The 20,798-nt window shown below is 56.3% G+C and overlaps 1 protein-coding gene across 7 annotated transcripts in view; it reads left to right on the top strand.

Moving 5' to 3' along the window:
* Nucleotides 1-20,798, top strand: part of PTPRS (protein tyrosine phosphatase receptor type S) — a 65,260-nt gene that overhangs the window by 29,229 nt on the left and 15,233 nt on the right. For 3 of the 7 annotated variants that reach the window (XM_068979349.1, XM_068979353.1, XM_068979351.1), the window contains exons 6-17: nucleotides 1,797-2,066; nucleotides 3,212-3,793; nucleotides 4,805-4,938; nucleotides 5,203-5,347; nucleotides 10,696-11,001; nucleotides 12,220-12,413; nucleotides 15,248-15,365; nucleotides 17,100-17,708; nucleotides 18,168-18,265; nucleotides 18,847-19,100; nucleotides 19,969-20,062; nucleotides 20,154-20,369. In XM_068979349.1, coding sequence (XP_068835450.1) covers nucleotides 1,797-2,066; nucleotides 3,212-3,793; nucleotides 4,805-4,938; nucleotides 5,203-5,347; nucleotides 10,696-11,001; nucleotides 12,220-12,413; nucleotides 15,248-15,365; nucleotides 17,100-17,708; nucleotides 18,168-18,265; nucleotides 18,847-19,100; nucleotides 19,969-20,062; nucleotides 20,154-20,369 — 3,020 coding nt within the window. Of the gene's footprint in view, nucleotides 1-1,796; nucleotides 2,067-3,211; nucleotides 3,794-4,804; nucleotides 4,939-5,202; nucleotides 5,348-10,695; nucleotides 11,002-12,219; nucleotides 12,414-12,550; nucleotides 12,578-15,247; nucleotides 15,366-17,099; nucleotides 17,709-18,167; nucleotides 18,266-18,846; nucleotides 19,101-19,968; nucleotides 20,063-20,153; nucleotides 20,370-20,798 lie in introns of all 7 variants that reach the window. The other 4 variants (XM_068979350.1, XM_068979352.1, XM_068979356.1 and 1 more) reach the window with 2 other exon arrangements.

Raw genomic sequence — 20,798 nt, forward strand, 5'->3', positions numbered from 1 at the left:
CTTGGTCCTCCCTCCCGCCCCCACAGAGCTCCCCTTCTTCTTCACCTCCTGCTGGAATTCAGGAAACAAGGCTTGAGATTTTTCAGCTCGGAACCCATGCCAAGAGAGAGGAAACGGGGCTGCCTCCCTTTGCCCCTGGAGCCCCCTTCTCTGCAGGACAGGCCAGACCCCTCCACCATGAGCACCCCAGTTTCATGTGAAAGTTACTTTGTGGTCCTGTTTAGCCTTGCTGAGCCTCCAGGTGGTCATCCCTACAGTTTGAGACAAGATTCGTTGACCTGCCCGAAGCTGGGGGCATGTCCATGTAGTTTCCTGAAGCCAGGGACAACCTTGATCCAGCTAGAAGGGTTTACCAGTTGACTCAAGTCCTTTCCCCCACAGGGCAACATTTCCCATGGGGCAGCTGTGCCCTTTGGTAGTTTAGGTGCCCATTCGTGCCCACCTCTTTCCCCCCCACACACACCCAACCCAGAAACCCACCCAGCTTCCGAAAATGGAGCCCCCCGAAATGCATCCTGCCGCCTTCATGGTCTGCGAGATTGGGACAGAAGGCCGCATTTGCTTTCCCGCTAAGAAATGCACAGGACATGTCCCTGTTTCTCAGTGTTCAAGCTCATTCCCTCGTTTATGATTCTGATTATTATTAATATCCTACTTATTATTATGCCAGGGCTGTGATGTGACAATGTGACGTGTCACATTGGGTCACATCCGCTAGAATTAATATGCAGCATTGAAGTGGGCCCCTTCCCCCTCCTTTCTCTCTCTGTCCCTCCCTGTCTCCTGTCTGTTCTCTTTTCTCTCTCTCTCTCCTCTGTGATTCCCCCCATGACTGTGCACTAAAGGCCCCTGAGATCCAGGCCTCTTCGCATTAACTTTCTCTCTCTTTCACTTTCTGCCTCTTCCTTCCTCTCTCTTTCTCTCTCTCTCTCTCTTTAAACCTCTCAACCAACCAACCTATTCTGCATGCTGTTTGTGATTCTGAGAGCTGCATCTATCAATGGAAACTTGTCAGATTCGACAGAAGCTTTTAGAAGGGTTTCTATACCCCCAAACCACAAAAATTTCATTAGAGTTTCTCATCTTTTCCTGGAGGGCCCCCCTGGGGAAGTGGGCGGGGACCCCAGGTCACCAGAGCGAGTGGGGATGGGAGGGCCCGACATCCTGGCCCCCTCTGCCTGCTGCCCCAACTCTTCCCATGACCTCCTGTGCCCTCGCCCCTCCCATCCGACCTTCCCAGAGCATCCCCCCTCCCCTGGCCCCCACAGCCCCAGTCTTCTGAAGTTCCTCTGAGCCAGCAGAGGGGCTGCTCCCTGAAGCCACGTCTGTCAGCAAAGATGAGAAACCACTGATAAATTTTTGTGTTCTAACTGTGCTGTGGACCAGCCATTTTGGTCTCTGAAACCCTGTTGCTATGGAATAATGCTTCATGTCTCTTTTATTATATATCGGATACCTCTCTCTATATATTGTTTGTGAAATTACCTTCCTTTGAAGTTTTGGTTTCTTTGTGTTGGAATTTTTTTTTTAATTTGTTTCTTTTTTTTGTTGTTGTTATTTTCTTTCATTTGGACGAAAAAAAATTTTTGACCGGGGGGAAGGAAACAGCCCTGTTTATATTTAAATTGTTTTCCACTTTTTTTTTCCTTTTTTCTTTCTTTCCTTCTTCCTTTCTTTCCTCCTGCTTTTCTTTCTTTTCTCTTCTGCATTCCGTCTCCCCATCCCCCCCAACCCTGCGCATCTCCCTCCCACCACCACCCCCTTCCCTGCATCTCCCTCCCACCCCACGCCCCCAGTCCGCCGCGTGGCACCACGGTTCTCCATCTTGCCCATGAGCCACGAGATCATGCCAGGTGGCAACGTGAACATCACCTGCGTGGCCGTGGGCTCACCCATGCCATACGTCAAGTGGATGCAGGGGGCCGAGGACCTGACGCCCGAGGATGACATGCCCGTGGGCCGGAATGTGCTGGAACTCACAGACGTGAAGGACTCTGCCAACTACACGTGCGTGGCCATGTCCAGCCTGGGCGTCATCGAGGCCGTGGCCCAGATCACAGTGAAATGTAAGCAGGGGTCGTGGGGGAGGCAAGTCATCCCTGCACCTCAGGTATAGGTGGGGCATAATGGTGGAAAAGCTTCTGAGTCACTTTTCTGGCCTCAGACACTCCTGGCTGTGAACAGGACAGTCAACATACTAATGACAAATTATTGTGGGCCAGGCCCCATGGAATGAGACCCAATCTTGTTCTACTGAGCTCACAGTCCAAAGTGGATGATACCGTGTAGCCTGGCAGTTATGATGCATGCTGATTAGGGCAGTGACAGGGGCCATGGAGCACCGCTCAGACCCCCAGAATAAAGGTGCCAATTCCCAGGAAAGCTAAGTCAGGGGAAGACTGAAAGTTGAACAGGAATGAGCCAAAACAGATGGAGAACATATCTAAGAAAAGGAAATAGCGTGTGCAAAACTCAGAGAGATGGAGCACTGGGGAGTAGGGAGGGATTACTGACTCTCTTGATGTCTCAAGTTTGTGGTGAAACTCAGAGCAGTTTGCCCCCAGATATTTTTTCTAGCTTTGGAACAGGGGCCAGCAGACTACAGTCCATGGACTGAATCTGGCCCTCCACTTGTTTTTATAAATAAAGTTTTATTGACACCTGCCCATTTGCTCACAGCTGGCTGGTGGCAGCTTTTGGGCTACCATGACAGAGCTTAGTAATTCTTAGCACAGAAGCAGCCACCAGCAATACATAAGCCGTATACCTTGCCAATACTTGCTATAGATGGTAGGCTGCTGCTGCTAAGTCACTTCAGTCGTGTCCAACTCTGTGCGACCACATAGACGGCAGCCCACCAGGCTCCCCCGTCCCTGGGATTCTCCAGGCAAGAACACTGGAGTGGGGTGCCATTTCCTTCTTCAATGCATGAAAGTGAAAAGTGAAAGTGAAGTAGCTCAGTCGTGTCTGACTCTGTGCCACCCCGTGGACTGCAGCCTACCAGGCTCCTCTGTCCATGGGATTTTCCAGGCAAGAGTACTGGAGTGGGGTGCCACTGCCTTCTCCAGATGGTAGGCTAGGGGTCATTAAGACAGGCGTTACCACCAAAGAAATTATGGCTCTGAGAGGGCAGTCATGTGACTAAAAGTTACACAGCCTTGAGGGTTCACAGCCAGTATGCCTGACATGTGACCTTGCCTCCCACCCACAGCTCTCCCCAAAGCCCCCGGGACTCCCGTGGTGACAGAGAACACAGCCACCAGCATCACCATCACGTGGGACTCAGGCAATCCAGACCCCGTGTCCTACTATGTCATCGAATATAAATCCAAGAGCCAGGATGGGCCGTACCAGATCAAAGAGGACATCACCACCACGCGTTACAGCATTGGTGGTCTGAGCCCCAACTCGGAGTATGAGATCTGGGTGTCGGCCGTCAACTCTATCGGCCAGGGTCCGCCCAGCGAGTCGGTGGTCACCCGCACCGGCGAGCAGGCCCCCGCCAGTGCGCCGAGGAACGTGCAGGCGCGCATGCTCAGTGCCACCACCATGATCATCCAGTGGGAGGAGCCGGTGGAACCCAATGGCCTGATCCGGGGCTACCGGATCTATTACACCATGGAGCCCGAGCACCCCGTGGGCAACTGGCAGAAGCACAACGTGGACGACAGCCTGCTGACCACCGTGGGCAGCCTTCTGGAGGACGAAACATACACGGTGCGTGTACTGGCCTTCACCTCCGTGGGCGACGGGCCCCTCTCAGACCCCATCCAGGTCAAGACTCAGCAGGGAGGTGAGTTGCGTGCGTGATGCACGACTTCTGGGGGATGGGAGGACGGAAGGATTTGGGACCCAAGCCCCACGAGGCAGTAGGAGGCGGCCATGCGGTGATGTGCCTCTGAGCACACAGAGGAGGCCGTCTTACCTGGAAGCCACCACGTAGTTTATTTGGCCTTTTTCAAGTATTTTCACGCTAGCGTCGCAATGCAAGAGGGTGTCCTAGAAAACCCAGATTTCTGGCCACCCTTGGAAAAGCCGATCTGGCAAGCCCACACACAGGGCTACAGTTGGTAGCGATGCGTCTGAGAAACGGGGCGTGGCCTCCGCTGGCCTCCATCTCCTTTGTTTTGCCCCTCCCTCATCCATCTGTGAGTTTGAGAACCTCCGTTTGGTACTCTCACTAGAGCGATCCCTGCCCACTGGATCACTGAAATAACAGAAAGTATGTTAACCCAAAGTGCTGAAGGCAGGTCTCTCACAGCGCGGGCGAGGGACTGGGGGTAGGGGTGTACAACATGCAGGTGCATGGGCCCCAGCTCTCTATGGGTTTCTGGGCTTGGGAACCTCGAGTCCAGGGAGAGTCAGGCCACTGCTCAAGCAAAGGGACAGGAGGTTTGGAATTCTGCTGCCATAGAGCAGACACAGGGTGGATCTATATTTTCAGTTATGGGCCCCACCAATTTTCTGTTGAATTAAGGGGAAGAGGGTAGATGCTGGGGTGCGTTGAGAACGGGATTTTTAAAATGTTTTCCCATTGGCAGCAGAGAGGATGGGGGAGTTGGGGCGGGCAGCTGACAACAACAGGCCACAGGGAGCTGTCCCGGGAAAAGAAGAGAAATGAGAACAGTGGAGAACATTCTGGGAGCATCCAGAACCTCATAATCCTTCTTGTTAGGGCAGTGATAAGCTTTAAGGAGCTCTTTTGGGGGAGGATGGGAACCTCGAAGGTTGGGTACCCTATGCTGGTGGACCCCCTCCCCAGCCTCTCCTTGATGATACCAGCCCTCTCCCCTCTCGCCCGCAGTGCCCGGCCAGCCCATGAACTTCCGGGCCGAGGCCAAGTCAGAGACGAGCATCGGGCTCTCCTGGAGCCCCCCGCGGCAGGAGAGCATCATCAAATACGAGCTCCTCTACCGGGAAGGCGACCACGGCAGAGAGGTGCGTGGGTGGCGTGGGGGAGGGGATGGCACTCGTCCCCTCTCCCCTGCCCAGGCACCCGCTCTGGGCAGCTCTTCTGTCTTGGGACTAGGTGCCTGAATATCTTTCTTCCTCCTTCTCTTTGCCCCGTCCCTTACTAAATTTTCCACCTCTCTTTTCTCCATCTCCATCACTCTGTGGGTCTGTGTCTATCTCTCTCCATGATGTCTGTCTGTCTGTCTGTCTCTCTCCCCATCCGGGTCTCTCTCCTCGCCCCTCCCCCAGGTCGCGAGGACCTTTGACCCGGCCACGGCCTTCGTGGTGGATGACCTGAAACCCAACACGGAGTACGCCTTTCGCCTGGCGGCGCGCTCCCCGCAGGGCCTGGGCGCCTTCACCTCGGTGGTGCGGCAGCGCACGCTGCAGTCCAGTAGGTGTCTCTCGGACCCCGCCCTGACCTGCGGGGGGGACCTGGCCGGCGCCTGTGCACTGACCCGGGCGGGGCCTGCACAAGGGTGGGAGGCACCTTGGCCCATCCCACCTCTCTCCTCCGCCTCGGGAGCACGAGAATCCTCGCTGAGCCCCAGTTCCCCCGCCGCTGCAGTGAGGGGCTCGCCCGTGGACCCCGCAGGCCCCAGTTTCTCCATCTCCCCTGGGGACAGCCATGGCTGGTTTGACTGATGGCACCTTCTCTCTCCCCTGCCTCTCCTGGGTTTGGGGCTTGTGGAATAATGGCCACATTGCGCCCATTTCACAGGCGTTTGGAGGGGTCCATGAGACAGTCGCAGCGTGCACCCCATCCTTCCCAGAGAGCAGAGGATGCAGAGAAGACCCCACCTCCCCAAATGGCCCTTCTTGGCCCCCAAACAGGGGTCCCCATTGGTGGGGGCCGGGGTGGGGGGAGTCAGAGCTGATGCCTGGTCCTGGGGGGAGTGCACGGCTATCCAAAACATAGGGTTCTTGAATTCCTGGAGTTCTTCGCTGTGCCCGCCCGGCCTCCCTGTCACAAAAAGTCACCTTTTGGACAGAACACTGCAGCTGGCTCTGGGCCACACCGTGGCCCCTGCCACACTCCGCACCCCTTCCCCACCTGCTGAGCTCAGGGCCGAGGCCGGCCCCTCCTCCCACCGCCTCCCTGCCTCCCCCTGCTCCCTCTGCTCCCTCCTCTCTGCTCAGTCTGGCCCAGGTGGCCCCCGCCGTGGCCCCGTCCTTCTCCTCCCCCTGTTCAGTCAGTCACAGGCGTAGCTACCCCGAGCCTATGTTCCGGAAGTCGCCTTGGTGTTCAAACCTTCAGGCACCCCTTAGGCGTGTGCGCACAGGGGGTCACGGGTCAGTCGAGAGAGACGGCAACTCCGGCCAGAAAGTCTGGGCCGCTGGAATCAGGGGCCTCCTCGGAGACAGCACCCCGCCCCTCCTCCGCCCCCTACCCTCCTCCCCACCCCGCTGGGGCCCAGCCAAGCGCTCCGCAACTCACAGGCGTGTTTGTGCGTGAGGCGATCAGTGAGGGTGTCCTGTGGCTTGGGCAGCCACGTGAGAGACCGGCACAGGTGCCGCGAAGGTGAGTACACGCTGGTCTCCAGCGAGTTCACAAAAACGGCCCACCCTGCGTGCACCCGCTAGCCTGTGCCCAGTGTGCTGGGCTGTGCAGACAGTCCAGAGCCCAAATTCAGCCCCCTAAACTCTTCACCTCGCTGCCGCTGCTGAGAGGCACGCCTGCCAAGGAACCGGGAACCCGGAACCATGCCCCTCCCCAATGTGCGCGTCCACGCCCCCCGCCCCCTCCTGAGAAGTCACGCAGGTTGGGCCGGATTGTGAAGGAGGCGGCCGCCAAGGTCGTCAAGAAAGCGGTTTGGCCCATCCACGCAAACCTCCGGGGCGGCCCAGGGCAGGGATGGGGGAGAAGGGACTCCCCACTTTGCACCCCAAGACAGTTGGGGGGCGAGAGAACTGTCAGCCAAGACGCAGGGCCAGGCGTATGCCACCCCCCTCCCCTCCGCGGGGAGTGCGGGCTTCTTAGGCCGAACTCAAGGGTAGGTGGAGGCCAGACCACTCAGCCGTGGGTCTCCCCAGACACCGTCCCTCCTTTCCGCCTCGTCGGCACCAGCCTGGAACTGCAGCGTGCCCACACTGGGGCTGGAGCAGGGCTGCACGCCCCACTTGCGGCTGGAGACCCACCCAGAGCTCGGTCTGGCCTTGTAGGTCAGCACTCCGCCATTCCCTCCCTCGTAAGAAAGTCTTTTAAGTTAGCAGTTGAAGAGTGGAAGGTAGGTAACCAGACTGGGAGTTTTCTGGAAGGCGTCTTTCTTTCTTTTATTATGGTTTTTCTCATCATCACCACCATCACGGTTGTTTCTTCTTTTGTTACGGTTTTGGTTTTGTTTTTCCTCCCTCTTTCTCAGCGAATCCATTCCTTCCAGCACATTCCTCGGTTGTTTTTTCTGCTCCTGCCTGAGTCCCCACTCCCCTGGGCGTGGCTGGTCAAGAAATGGGGGAAGGGGCCCCCAAGGATCTAGCTCTGGAGGAAGGCTCCAGTGTTTCTCTCTAAGTGAGTCCAGAGAGTCGTTCTGGCTGCAATAAGTCATTTGAGTGGCCTCTGGGGTCTCAAGTGGCCTGGTTGATGGCTTTGAGGACAGAGGCCTCTGATTCATCTCTGTGTCCCAGATCTCGGCAGGGGGTTTGCACAGAGTAAGTGGACTATAAACACACATGATGAATAGTTGGGGCTGCTGAAGGTTCTATGTACCTTGACCTCAAGCAAGGCCAGTGACCTCTCTGAGCTGCCCAGGAGGGGAGGTAGACTCTAGAGTCGTGGGCATTTGAGAGTGTGTGACTCCAGGCATCCTTAAAGGGCCTGAGCTGATAAACACACTGGCGGAGTTCTGACTTCCCAGCTGCAACCAAAACTGCCTGTGGACAGCTGCTGAGCCTGTTTTCAAGTCCTGGCTCTTACCACATGCCCTAAGGGCAGGCCACTTGCCTTTTCTGGGCCTCAGTTTCCTCACCTGTAAAATAGGGCCTAGCACCCAGTGGGTACACAATCAACGATAATACCAGGCAACCCGGTGGGCTTTGAAACCCATTTCCCGGGAACGTAGGGTGGGAGAGGAGGGGGGCTACTTCTGGCCGCCTAAGGGGTTGTGAGAATTAAATAAGGCACAATCAGTGGGCCACATTTTGAGTCTGTAAAAGGCCTAGGCTGCTGGGCATGCAGAAGATGCTTAGAATGTGAGGTTTATTATTAGTAATGGTCTTAACACAGGGCCTGGCCCCTAGTGGGGTCTCAGCACATGGAGACTGTAACTGATATTCCATAAAGCCCTGAACACACACAGTTGGTGCTTAATGCATGAGAAGTATCACTGTTATTTATCAAAGCCCTTAACAAGCTGCCTAGCACACAGTAGGTGCTCCATAAATGCAGCAGCTATTTTCAGTCTAAATATGGATTGACGAGGTGCTGGGCCCAGAGCTGGCACTCCGTGAATGGAGACTATTAATAGTTTGTTACAGGCTCAACCTGGTCCCAGACACACAGTAGGTCCTCAAAACATGGGGGCTACGATGATCACTCTGCAAAACCCTTGGCCCAATCTCTGGCATCCAGTAAGTGCCTGACACATAGTAGGTGCCTAAGAGATGAAAACTATGAATGTTCTACAGGGCCCTTCATACAGTACCTAGCACATAATAGGTACTAATACATGGGAACTGTTTTTCTTTTTCCGTGAAGGCCTTAGCATAGGGCCTGGCATGCAGTAGGCACTGCCTAGATGGCAACAGCTACATTTATCATCAGAGGGCTGTTAAAAGACCAGCCTACCAAAAAAAAAAAAAAAGACCAGCCTATAGTAGGTACTCAATAAATGAGACAGACAGTTGATCAGTAATGGGCTTAGGGTAGCATCAGGTGCACAGTAGGGGCTCAGAACAGAAGAACCATGAGTTATTAAAAATTTGGCACACAGTAGGTGCTAAATATGGCACACAGTAAATGCTAAATATGAGCTGTGTTACCTGTAAAGCTCTGGCCCTAGGGCCATCACAGTAGGCATCTAATACACAGGGGATTTTATTATTACTCTGCATATCCCCTGGCATGCTAACTGGCACACAGTAGGTACTCAAGATTCAGGCATTGTTTTCTTTGCAAGTGAGGCCAAGGAGTAACCATTGGGGTGCCCTCCAGGGTCGTTGGCAGTACAGGTTTTCAGTAAATGGATCCTCCTGTTGTTAACCTATGAAGCTTTTAGAGACCCTCCTAGCACATAGTAGGTGCCCAGTAAGTGGGGCTTTTAGTGCTGTTCCCTGGGCACATAGTAGGTGTTCAGTAAACTATTGTTAACTGTTATTCCATCGTTGGTGCTGTGCCCAGCATATAAGTAAGTGGAGCTTTTGCTCTTCCTCAGGCATGGTACCTGGCACACAGCAGGTGTGTGATAAACATTTTACTTTTATTCTGTAAAGCCTGATGCCAGGGTGATGAGTGACTGCCGGTTAACCGGGCACTCTGAGCGCTCCCCACTGGCGAGGAGGGAATGGTATTGTGCTTGGCACATAGTAGGAGTTCAATAAGTACATGTTTTAACTGTTGTTCGGTGAAACCCTTGGCACTGTGCCTGAAATGTAATGTGAGCATGCTAAGTCTCAGTCGGGTTCGACTCTTTGCTACCCCTTGGACTGTAGCCCACCAGGCTCCTCTGTCCGTGGGATTTTCCTGGCAAGAATCCTGGAGTGGGTTGCCATGCCCTCCCCCGGGGGATCTTCCCGACCCAGGGAGAGAACCCGCGTCTCTTACGTCTCCTGTATTGGCAGGCAGGTTCTCTACTACTAGCGCCACCTGGGAAGCCCTGACATAGTAGTGACTGAATTAACAGGGCTATAAAGCTTTGGCACCTGGCATGGCAGCTGGCACATAGTGAGTGCCCAGTAAATGAAGCTTTTATTGCTATTCCTTTGTCACAGTGCTCAGCACACATTGGGTGTTCAGTAGATACATGCATTTACTGTTATTCTATCCCTGTGCTATGCCTGGCATACAGTAGGTGTTCAGTAAATAAGTACACTTACTTTTAACTCTGCGAAGCCCTTGACATTGTGCCTAGCATGTAGCAGGGGCTCAGTAAATGTTCTTACTGTTACTCTGCAAAGCCCTTGGCACTGTGCCTGGCACATAGTAAGTGCCCAATAAATGAAGCTTTTATTGTTTTTCTACTGACACAGTCCTCAGCACACAGTAGGCCTTCAGTAGATAAGTGCCTTTACTGTCATTCCATCCCTGGTGCTCTCCCTGGCACACAGTAGGTGTTGAATAAATAAGTACAGAGTTGCTGTTATTTTGTGACTGGTAGATAGTTGGTGCCCAGTAAATGGGGCAGACTGCTGTGTCACTTGTCACCGTGCCTGGCACATAGTAGGTGCCCAGTAAATAGGACTTTCCGTGCTGTTCCCCTTGGCCTACTGCACAGCACATGTGTGTGCTCTGTGGGGACTGTGGTTCCCCTCTCCCTAAGACCTACTGTGTGCCAAGCACAGCCCCGTATGCTGAACGCAGCCTTCTTGGCCAGCCCTCCCCACCCCCCGTCCCGCCCACCCGCCCATCTCACCTTTGGTTGACACCCACTTCTTTTGGGTTCGACTTTTTTCTTTGGTTTGGTTCTGTTTTGTTTGTTATCATCTTCTTTTTTATTTTCTCTTTCCCATCTTTTGTTTCCCCACCCCCTCCCACCCATCCCGCCTCCCTTCCCCACCCCCCACGTTCTCCGCCCCCCCCCCCAATAGAACCGTCAGCCCCCCCTCAAGATGTTAAGTGTGTCAGCACGCGCTCCACGGCCATTTTGGTAAGTTGGCGCCCGCCGCCGCCGGACACGCACAACGGGGCCCTGGTGAGCTATAGCGTCCGCTACCGACCGCTGGGCTCGGAGGACCCGCAACCCAAGGAGGTGAACGGCATCCCCCCGACCACCACCCAGATCCTGCTGGAGGCGTTGGACAAGTGGACGGAGTACCGCATCACGGCCGTCGCTCACACAGAGGTGGGACCAGGGCCTGAGAGCTCGCCCGTGGTCGTCCGCACCGACGAGGACGGTAAGCACCGACCCCGGCCCACGACCCCCAGGCCCCAGCCCGGCCGCCGAGCCTTCCGTCCCTGGAGAACTGGGCTGGCTGGTGGTCAGAAGGTGCAAAACAGGCAGGAGAGGGCTCCGTGAGAAGTCATCCCGGGCTCCTTGCTCTTGGAATTCTCCGTACTGGGCCTTCTGGGCTGCATTTTCTTTGAGCCTTGGGCCTGGAACATTAAGCAGGCAGTGTCTTGTATTTTGGTCTGGCAGTGGAGTGTAAGAAACAGCAAGCAACGCTGGCGGGAAAATTAAGAGGTCCGTGGGACCCCAGACTCTTGAGATAACCCAGGATTTGGAGCTCCTTGGGTCTGAGCCATCCGACCTAGAAAGTAAGGAGATGGCATGCTAAGGATGGTTAACCACCAGCTCCCTGGGCTCGGAGACTGATTTGCAGTGCAATTTCTGTGTTGTAAATATCCCCACTGCTGCCACACTAGAAAGTTGTAAGGTGCTAGTCACCTAGTAGAGGCTGAGGTTCATGGGGGGAAATGAAGCAGGCAGCTCCCCCAGTAAGACTGCAGGAAACCGGGGCCAGTTGCTTTCTGGGCCATTGGCCTGGAAGGTTTGGTTGGCAGCCCCGCATTTTGTCCTAAGCATGGGGAAGAGATGAAGCCGTTCTTCATGCCAGATCTTGGGGTCAGGGGCAAGGTGAATGGCGAGGGCTCTGAGCTTGGGGGCTGGCTGAGAGAGTGCCCCAGTGTGGAGTGGGCTGGCTGCACCCTGGAGTGTAGGGGAGCCTGCAGCTGAACTGCCTGGGTTCCCACCCCAGCATCATCTCTTAACAACCCTGCGATCCTGGAGTCAATCCTCTGTGCCTCAGTTTCCCCATCTGTAAAGTGAGCACAAGAGCCCCTATCTGGCAGGAGTGATCTGAGGGTGGAGTCAGTGTGGGTAAACTCTTAGGATGGGGCATGCAGGACCCGGCCATGTCTGGTGGCCTTGGGCACGTGGTCTAGGCTCTGAGAGCTGCAGTTGCCAATCTGTAAAGAGGGTGCACCATCAGGGCTCACTCCCTGGGCTGTGGGAGGTGTGCGAGAAGTATTCCCTCCTCGCCAGTGGGGAGCGCTCAGAGCGCCCGGTTAACCGGCAGTCACTCGTCACCCTGGCATCGGGCAGTGGCGCTGCCCGGTTGGGGCTGGGCACCCCAGTAACGGCCCCGCCCGCCCCCCTCCCCTCCTCCCGCCAGTGCCCAGCGCGCCGCCGCGGAAGGTGGAGGCGGAGGCGCTCAACGCCACGGCCATTCGCGTGCTGTGGCGCTCGCCCGCGCCCGGCCGCCAGCACGGCCAGATCCGCGGCTACCAGGTCCACTACGTGCGCATGGAGGGCGCAGAGGCCCGAGGGCCGCCGCGCATCAAGGACATCATGCTGGCCGACGCCCAGGTGGGCGGGGCTCCGGGCGGGGCCTGGGGGCAGGGCGGGGCGGGGTCCCTGCGCTCCTGCCCTCTCGCTGCTTCTTTCTCTCTCTGGCTACCTCGCTCACCTCCTCCTCTCTCTCCTGCCGCCTCCTCCCCGCTCAGTGGGAGATGGACGACACGGCTGAATATGTAAGTAGCGCCCCCCCAGCCACTGTCAGTGCTGTGAGTCCACACGTCCCTGCACGCCCCTTGTAAAAGGGTCTCCTCCCCTGGGCCCCCGTGCATGCCCAGTTTACCCCTTGGAGCTTGGAGTGTACAGCCTCGTTTTTGCATCCGATAAATGGACACCTGCTGGGGACCCCGAGGTATCCATTAGCCTTCTTAGCTGCGTGGCCATTGGACTCCGCTGGCCCTTTGCCTCCCCACCCCCGTCCCCTAGGCTAGCTCCCCGCTGTGGTCTCCCACACATCTTCCCTCCAATTGTTTCCATAGCATTGCCCACCCTCCTCCACCTTGCAGCCTCCCTTAATGGATCCAGGCCTGGGAAGTTAGAACAGTCACTTTCCCACCTAGCCTGACTCTTTTATCACTTGGCTCAGCTTTCCCTCACCTTGAAATTTGTCTCAGGCCAAAGTGCCCCTCCCCATCATTTTGGCTCTGGAGTGTGGGGGGAGTGGTCCTTGGGCCCCAGGTGGGACAAGAGGCCTGTAGAACAACTGTTTCTACCCCTTCCAGCTTTCTCTGGAGGCCCTGAACCAGAGTCAGGATGACTGTGTGGCTCTAGGCGAATCACTGCCTCTTGGGCTGTCTTTCTGCCCCTAAGATGGGGGCCACAGGCTCTTCTGAGAGCCCCAAACCCGATGTTAGATTGACACAGCTTCACCCATTCCAGTGGCTTTGCCTTGTACTCCCCACCCCCATCCCAGTTTTGGGAGGACATTCCCATGTGGCTCCAGGTTAGCCCCTCCAACCCACGAAGACCCTGGGAAGGACAATGTCTGAGGCTCAGGGGCAGGAGACCCCCTGTTCGTGCATCCTGGCCCCCCTCCTTGTGCTCCTGGGGCCGCCCCACAGCTCCCAGGCATGGCTGACGTGTTGGTGGGTGTGCATGGATGGAAACATGGGCACACGTGTGCCAGTGGGGGAGGTCAGGGTGCTCTGTCAGTCACTGAAGGAGCAGTGAGTAACTGAGCACTTCTCTAGTGTAGATCTCTGCTAGGTGCCGTGACACAGCGGTGGCCAGGACAGCCCTGAGCCCAAGGGGGAACATGGTCCAGGGGAGAGGGATATTGGAACACGCACAAATGCCTGTCTAGTTACAGCTCTGGTGGAGAAGGGGGGTGTAGACAGTGGTGTAAAGGCTTGAACGGTCAGCTGTCCAGGCACGTGGGCAGGTGGGCACAGTCCTGACTGGTGTGGCATTTACCCTTCTCCATGGTATAAACATTCCCACCATGTCAATTTCAAGCTACCAGCCAGGTTTGCGGTAGCTCATCATTGTATAGTATTTCTGTTAAACAGATATGAGAAATGGATGTGGGTGAACAACAGGGTCGTAATATGTAGCACAGACAACTATTCAGTATCCTGTGACATTGTTACCTCTTGGAGCTTGTAGCCTCGGTTTTGCATCAGGTAAATGGGTACCTGCTGGGGACCCTGGAGGTATCCACTAGCCCTCTTACCTGAGTGGCTCCTGGATCATAGTAGAAAAGGAAATGAAGGGGAAAAAAGTATAAAAATATACTGCTGCAAACTTGTTACAATTTTAGATATAATTTTAAAAAAGAATAACCTTGAAGGCACAAGTATTAGTTAACACAGTAAAATAATTAAGGAGGAATGGGTTTTGAGTATTTACTCTGTTTGTTTTTACTATTTATTTGATTGTACATTTATATAACTTCATTTTTCATAGTTTTTTAAATTTTATTGTTTCTGGCTGTGCCGGGTCTCCGTTGCCGTGCAGGCTTTTCTCCTGCTGCAGTGAGCCTGGGCTGCTTGTTACAGTGGCTTCTCTCGGTGCAGAGCGCAGCCTCTAGGGCGCTCAGGCCTCAGGAGTTGCGGCACGTGGGCCCAGTGGTTGTGGCTCCGGGCTCTAGAGCACAGGCTTAGTAGCTGTGTACATGGTTCCTCCACCGCATGTAGGATCTTCCCTGACCAGGGACTGAACCCGTGTCTCCTGCATTGGCAGGCGGATTCTTTACCACTGAGCCAACAGGGAAGCCTCTGTAATTCATTTGCCATCATCACTGTGTTTTAAGAACTGGCTTGCAGATTTTCTGAAAGCCTGACTGTTGGCTTTTGAGAGCTGTTGTAAGGAATCTCCAGCACTCCAAGGGACATAGTGGAGGCAGGGGGGACAGCCAGTGCAAAGGCCTCAGGGCGGGGCCGTGTCCGGTGTGTAGGAGGAATAGCCAGGAGGCCCGTGTGGCTAGAGCAGAGTGAGCGAGGGAGGGGACAGGGCAGCTCAGTCAGGGCCTTGTGGGCAGCAGGCGGTGGGAGGGACTTGGGCTTTTGCCCCTAGGGAACTGGGAGTCCTGGAGGGCTGTGGTCAGGTGCTCACACACGCCCTCTGGAGGCCACTTCAGGGAGGACAGACGGGGTGGGAAAGTGTGGTAGCTGGGGACCAAAGCAGGGGGCTGGGCATTGCCCTGGTCCAGGTGGGCCATGACAGGTGTCATGAGGCCACGTGTGCCCATCTCAGCATGAACATGCTACATGTTGAGGTCTGTGGCATGAGCTCGGGTGCATGTCTCTGCCCGCAGACTGGGCCCTGCGTCCACCTGGCTTGTCCCTGGCACGGGGAGGAGGGTGGGCAGCCCAGGTTGCATCACTGATCGCCACCCCTGCCCGCAGGAGATGGTCATCACAAACCTGCAGCCTGAGACTGCCTATTCCATCACGGTAGCCGCCTACACCATGAAAGGCGATGGCGCTCGCAGCAAACCCAAGGTGGTAGTGACCAAGGGAGCAGGTACAAGACTGTCACTGACCCCTTTGCCCTCAGAGCATCCTTGCAGAGTTCTTGAGCCCATGGTGCGGGGGGGCGGGGGGAGGCGGGAGGGTGCACCAGGAGGGAGGAACAGAGCGAAGTGTGGGGGTTGTTCAAGAGGACACCCAGACTCAGTGTGGTCAGCCCCATTCAGCTCCAGCTAGATGGAAACCTTCAACACCCTACTCTTTTTGGGTTTTTTTAATGTATTGATTTGGCTGTGCTGAGTCTTCGTTGTGGCATGTGAACTCTTACATGCTGCATGTGGGATGTAGTTCCCCCACCAGGGATCAAACCCGGGCCCCCTTCGTTGGGAGCACAGAATCTTAGCCCCTGGATCACCAGGGACATCCCTAAACAGGCAATTCCTAACTTCTCACCCTCTGCCTCCTGTTCCCCTTGTGCTGATAACCCTTCTCCCAGCTGGCTGTCTCCTCCACATCCTGTAGGTCTTTGATTAGTCTCCCTCCTTGAGGAGCCTTCTCCAGCCACCCGCCTCGCCCCGCTTCCAGCCAACAATCATGACCAGCTCTGCTGTCTGCCCCGCCTGCCTCCCCCATCCCAGCTCCGATCCCCACAAGCAGGTTGTCATTTCAGGGTCGTGTCTCCATCTCCTCCATGGTACCATGAAGCCTCCTCTCCTGGCAGCCCTGCCTTAGTTTCCCCTCTGGCTCCTCCTGTCAGTCCTGAGAGGCTGGTTTTTCACCAGCCAGGATAAGCTGAGTGAGGAGAGAGGCAGCTGTGAAAACCTAAGGGGAGGGCATTGCAAGCAGAGAGCATAACCCAAGCAAAGGCTCAGAGAGGGGAACAAGCTTGGTGTGTTCCAAAACAGAGAAGGACCCCCATGGCCTCCATCTTTCTTCTCACCACAGATCCTGATATTCAAGGCCGCCTGGCTGGACACAGCATGCCTTCACACTGTTGCTGGCCCATGCCCCCTACTGTGCTCTTCACCTGCCTAGTATCTTTGTCATCCAGCATCCAGCTCCCATGTTACCACCTCCAGGAAGCTTCCCATGTCTCTCTTGCCTCTCTCAGGGATGTTATGTTAGAGTCATGCTTGCTAAGCAGAACCTGCTGCATACACTGTGACTGTTCATACCACCTTCCATTAAAGGCCCTGATAAGTCCTCCAGCAGAGAAGCCTGGTTTCACGTGTAGCACTTCAGCACTGCAGGACTTCTCAGGACTTTGATGCATTGATTACTACCCAAACTGTGAGAACCATGGGGGTCAGAGACAGGGTTCTAGACACTCCTCCATTCCATTGATGCTAATGAGGCGCTGGCAGGAGGCAGGAGATGAGTGACCTGTTAACTCGAGATGCAGAGATGAGGGCCTGCCGTGGCCTCTGTGGATGCTTTCCTGTCTCGGGTCCCTCTGCGTCCCCTGCTTCCCCTGTCCCTCAGTGGCTGTTCCCTCCGCCTGAAGCACTGTTCCCCCCAGACCTCTTTGTGGCTCCCTCTTTCACCTCCCTCGAGTCTTTGCTTTTGAGCACGGCCTTCGCAAGATGGCTTTTAAAAACTGCAGCTCCTTGGGACTTCTCTGGTGGTTTGGTGGTTAGGACTCTGTGCTTTCACTGCTGAGGGCCCAAATTCGATACCTGGTTGGGGAACTGAGATCCCACAAGTGGCCAAAAAATTGCAACCCCACGCTGTGCTCCGGAGCTGGGGGTTGATCACGTGGCCTTGATGCCTGCCCTGTATCCCCCCACAGTGCTGGGCCGCCCCACCCTGTCGGTGCAGCAGACCCCCGAGGGCAGCCTGCTGGCACACTGGGAGCCCCCAGCCGGCGCCACCGAGGATGAGGTGCTGGGCTATCGCCTGCAGTTCGGCCGTGAAGACTCGTCCCCCCTGGCCACGCTGGAGTTCCCGCCCACTGAGGACCACTACACCGCATCGGGCGTGCACAAGGGGGCCACGTATGTGTTCCGGTTGGCGGCCCGGAGCCGAGGCGGCCTGGGCGAGGAGGTGGCCGAGGTCTTGAGCATCCCTGAGGACACACCCCGTGGCCACCCGCAGATCCTGGAGGCAGCCGGCAACGCCACAGCGGGCACCGTCCTGCTCCGCTGGCTGCCGCCTGTGCCCGCCGAGCGCAACGGGGCCATTGTCAAGTACACAGTGGCCGTGCGGGAGGCTGGCACCCTGGGCCCCGCCCGAGAGACCGAGCTGCCGGCGGCGGCCGAGCCGGGCGCCGAGAACGTGCTCACGCTGCAGGGCCTCAAGCCCGACACGGCCTATGACCTCCAAGTGCGGGCCCACACGCGCCGGGGCCCTGGCCCCTACAGCCCCCCTGTCCGCTACCGGACGTTCCTGCGGGACCAAGGTAGGCGCGCGGTGACCCCCGCACCAGAGCCGGACCGGGCCTCGTGCCCACCCCCACCCCAGCCCCCTCCCTCTCCCCTGCCCAGGTAAGTGGTCACTTTTCTGCTTCCACGTGGACGCTCAAGGCGAGTCCGGACCCCGAGGCTCCGGCGTTTGGCAAAGGTGGGACATGCCTAGGTGGCACCGCCGCCCCCACCGCCGCCCCCCCACCCACCCACCCAACCCGTCCCCCTCCCCTCTTCCGCCTCCGCCTTCTCTCTGCAGCTGCGCCGTCTCCCGCAGCAGGGACATGGGACAGGGCCAGGCAGGGCCGGGCCAGGGCCAGGCAGTAAGGCCACGGGCACAGCGGACGACAGGGAGCGCCTGGGCCGCCCCACCCCACCCCGTACCCATGCCCAGCCCCCCAGCACTCATGGGAATCTCTCCTCTGCTCTCTCCCACCTGCTGCTGTGTGGCACAGTCTCGCCCAAGAACTTCAAGGTGAAGATGATCATGAAGACATCGGTCCTGCTCAGCTGGGAATTCCCAGACAACTACAACTCACCCACCCCATACAAGGTGCGCAGCCTCCTGTTGCATCTAGGACAGGGGGTTAGGGTGTGTTGGGGTGGGGCTCAGCCGGGGTTAGAGTATATGTGGGGCGGGGCTCGACCAGGGTGAGGGTGCCATCTGGAGTCAGGGTAGGGGGTCAGTTGGACTGGTGACTGGGTGGGATATTGAGGCTCAGCCTGGGTTCGGGGCTCAGTCAGGATGGGGATGCACAGTTGGGACTCAGCAGGGGTCGTGGTTCAGTGGGGGAATTAGGGTTCGCTCAGAACTGGGGCTTAGCTGGGGATCAGCTAGGATTTGAGGCTCAGTCTCTCAGTGTCTAGTCAAGCCTAAGTGTGGAATCTGGATGTTTTAAGGATTGGAACTTTGAGTTGAGACTTGGCTGGAATTGAGAATCAACTGGGTTCGGAGTTTAGTCTGGGGTCGAGATTGAGTCTTGGGGTGAAGGCTTGGAATTAGGGCTTCAGCTGTAATTGAGGTTCAGTCTGGGGTCACAGATCATATCATAGGATCCGGCCTAAGTCTGAGATCCAGGCTCAGTGAGGACCAGGGCTCAACCCAGAGCTCCGCTGAGCTGGCCCGCCCCACAGATCCAATACAATGGGCTCACATTGGACGTGGATGGCCGCACCACCAAGAAGCTCATCACTCACCTCAAGCCCAACACCTTCTACAATTTCGTGCTGACCAACCGCGGCAGCAGCCTGGGCGGCCTCCAGCAGACAGTCACGGCCTGGACCGCCTTCAACCTGCTCAGCTCGAAGCCCAGCGTGACCCCCAAGCCTGACTCCGATGGCTTCATCGTGGTGTATCTGCCAGATGGCCAGAGCCCCGTGCCTGTCCAGTAAGCTCAGCCCACCCCCTCCAGGGTTTTCCATGCCTCTCCCAGTCAGCTGTGTGACTGCTGTTTGACCTCTCAGTACCCCACTGCCCTTGCTGGTCTGTAAGACAGAGACTACACCGGTGCCTTTTCATGTGCTTGCCCTGAAGGTCTGGTGCCTCTCATAGATGTCACCACTGAATGTGGCCTCAGCATTCTCCCAGGCCCCGGCAGGCCTGACCTGCTGCTAGTTCTAGGTTCTCAGACTGATGGGGAGGCAGAGCTGGACACAGACAGTCTCAGTCGCGTGGTGTGGCAGTGAGAAGCACAAAGGCTAAGAGTCCCACGTAAGAAGAGGAGTACTCTGAGAAGCAGGGGGACATGGGGAGTTACAAGACTGCGTGGGTGTGGAAGCTGGGGTTTTGAAGGACGTATGGGAATTTGAGAAGTATACAGTTAGCCCTTGAACAGCACAGGTTTGAATTGCAGAGGCCCACCTATATGCATTTTCTTTTTCATTCAACAAGTACACACTGCAGCTGTACACACTCCACAGTTGGTTGAAGTCATAGATGGGAAACCATGGCTACAGAAGGCCAAGTGTACTTATGTGTGGATTTTCCACTGTGCAGGGGGAGTTGGCACCCCCTAACCTCCATGTTGTTGAAGGGTCAACTGTCATTGCCCAGGGTAGGCTTTCTAGGCAAAAGGTACAACATGATCAAAACCCTGGAGGCTTGAATCAGAAATTATAGTCCTACGTGACCTGGGCCATACACCCATGGTTTGAACGGAAGGGAAGATTCAGAGAAGCGTGGTGCCCTCACTCAGCCCAATAGCATCCCTTGCTCATGACCCTAGACAGCCCTCTGTGACTCTTGTCTCCTGCCAGGAACTACTTCATTGTGATGGTGCCACTGCGCAAATCTCGTGGTGGTCAGTTCCTGACCCCACTGGGCAGCCCAGAGGATATGGACCTGGAGGAGGTAAGGGGCTGGGGCCCAGACACGTGCCAGCTTTCAGGAGCCCAGTGGCTCCCAGCTGGGTTCTGAGCAGCCCGCATCTCTGTTCCCACAGCTGATCCAGGACATCGCACGGCTGCAGAGGCGCAGCCTGCGGCACTCGCGTCAGCTGGAGGTCCCCCGACCCTACATTGCGGCTCGCTTCTCAGTGCTGCCACACACCTTCCATCCTGGGGACCAGAAACAGTATGGAGGCTTTGACAACCGGGGCCTGGAGCCTGGCCACCGATACGTTCTCTTTGTGCTTGCTGTGCTGCAGAAGAGTGAGCCCGTAAGTCCCGAATGGTGTCTGCCCACATCCAGAATGCCCAGAGTGGCCTCAGAGCCAGACGCAGATCCTCCCAGCTCCCTGTGGTCAGAGCTGAGCAGAGGGAAGGATTTGAGGTTGAGGAAATCCCAAGCAGGATTTTTAGAGGAAAGGACTTTGGAACGAGGGCTTTGATGGACGTATAGGAGTTCAGTAAAGAAACGGCATCCCGGAGTTTGCATGTGCAAAGGTCTGGGGTGCAAGAGGGACAAAGAGGACCTAAGAGTGTCTGAAACAGAGTGGAGGAGGGGGGAAGAGTGAAGATTGGCCAGGGCCAGACCACTGTGGTCAGTGTTCTTGGAAGCCATAGGAGGGTTTAGAGTAGGGGATAGACACAGATTTGTGTTTGAGGAAGACCCATTTGGCCACCGTGAGGGCAGTGGGCACTGATGG

This window comes from Capricornis sumatraensis, chromosome 9 (genome assembly GCF_032405125.1).
Source record: "Capricornis sumatraensis isolate serow.1 chromosome 9, serow.2, whole genome shotgun sequence".
NCBI classification, from domain to species: Eukaryota; Metazoa; Chordata; class Mammalia; order Artiodactyla; family Bovidae; genus Capricornis; species Capricornis sumatraensis.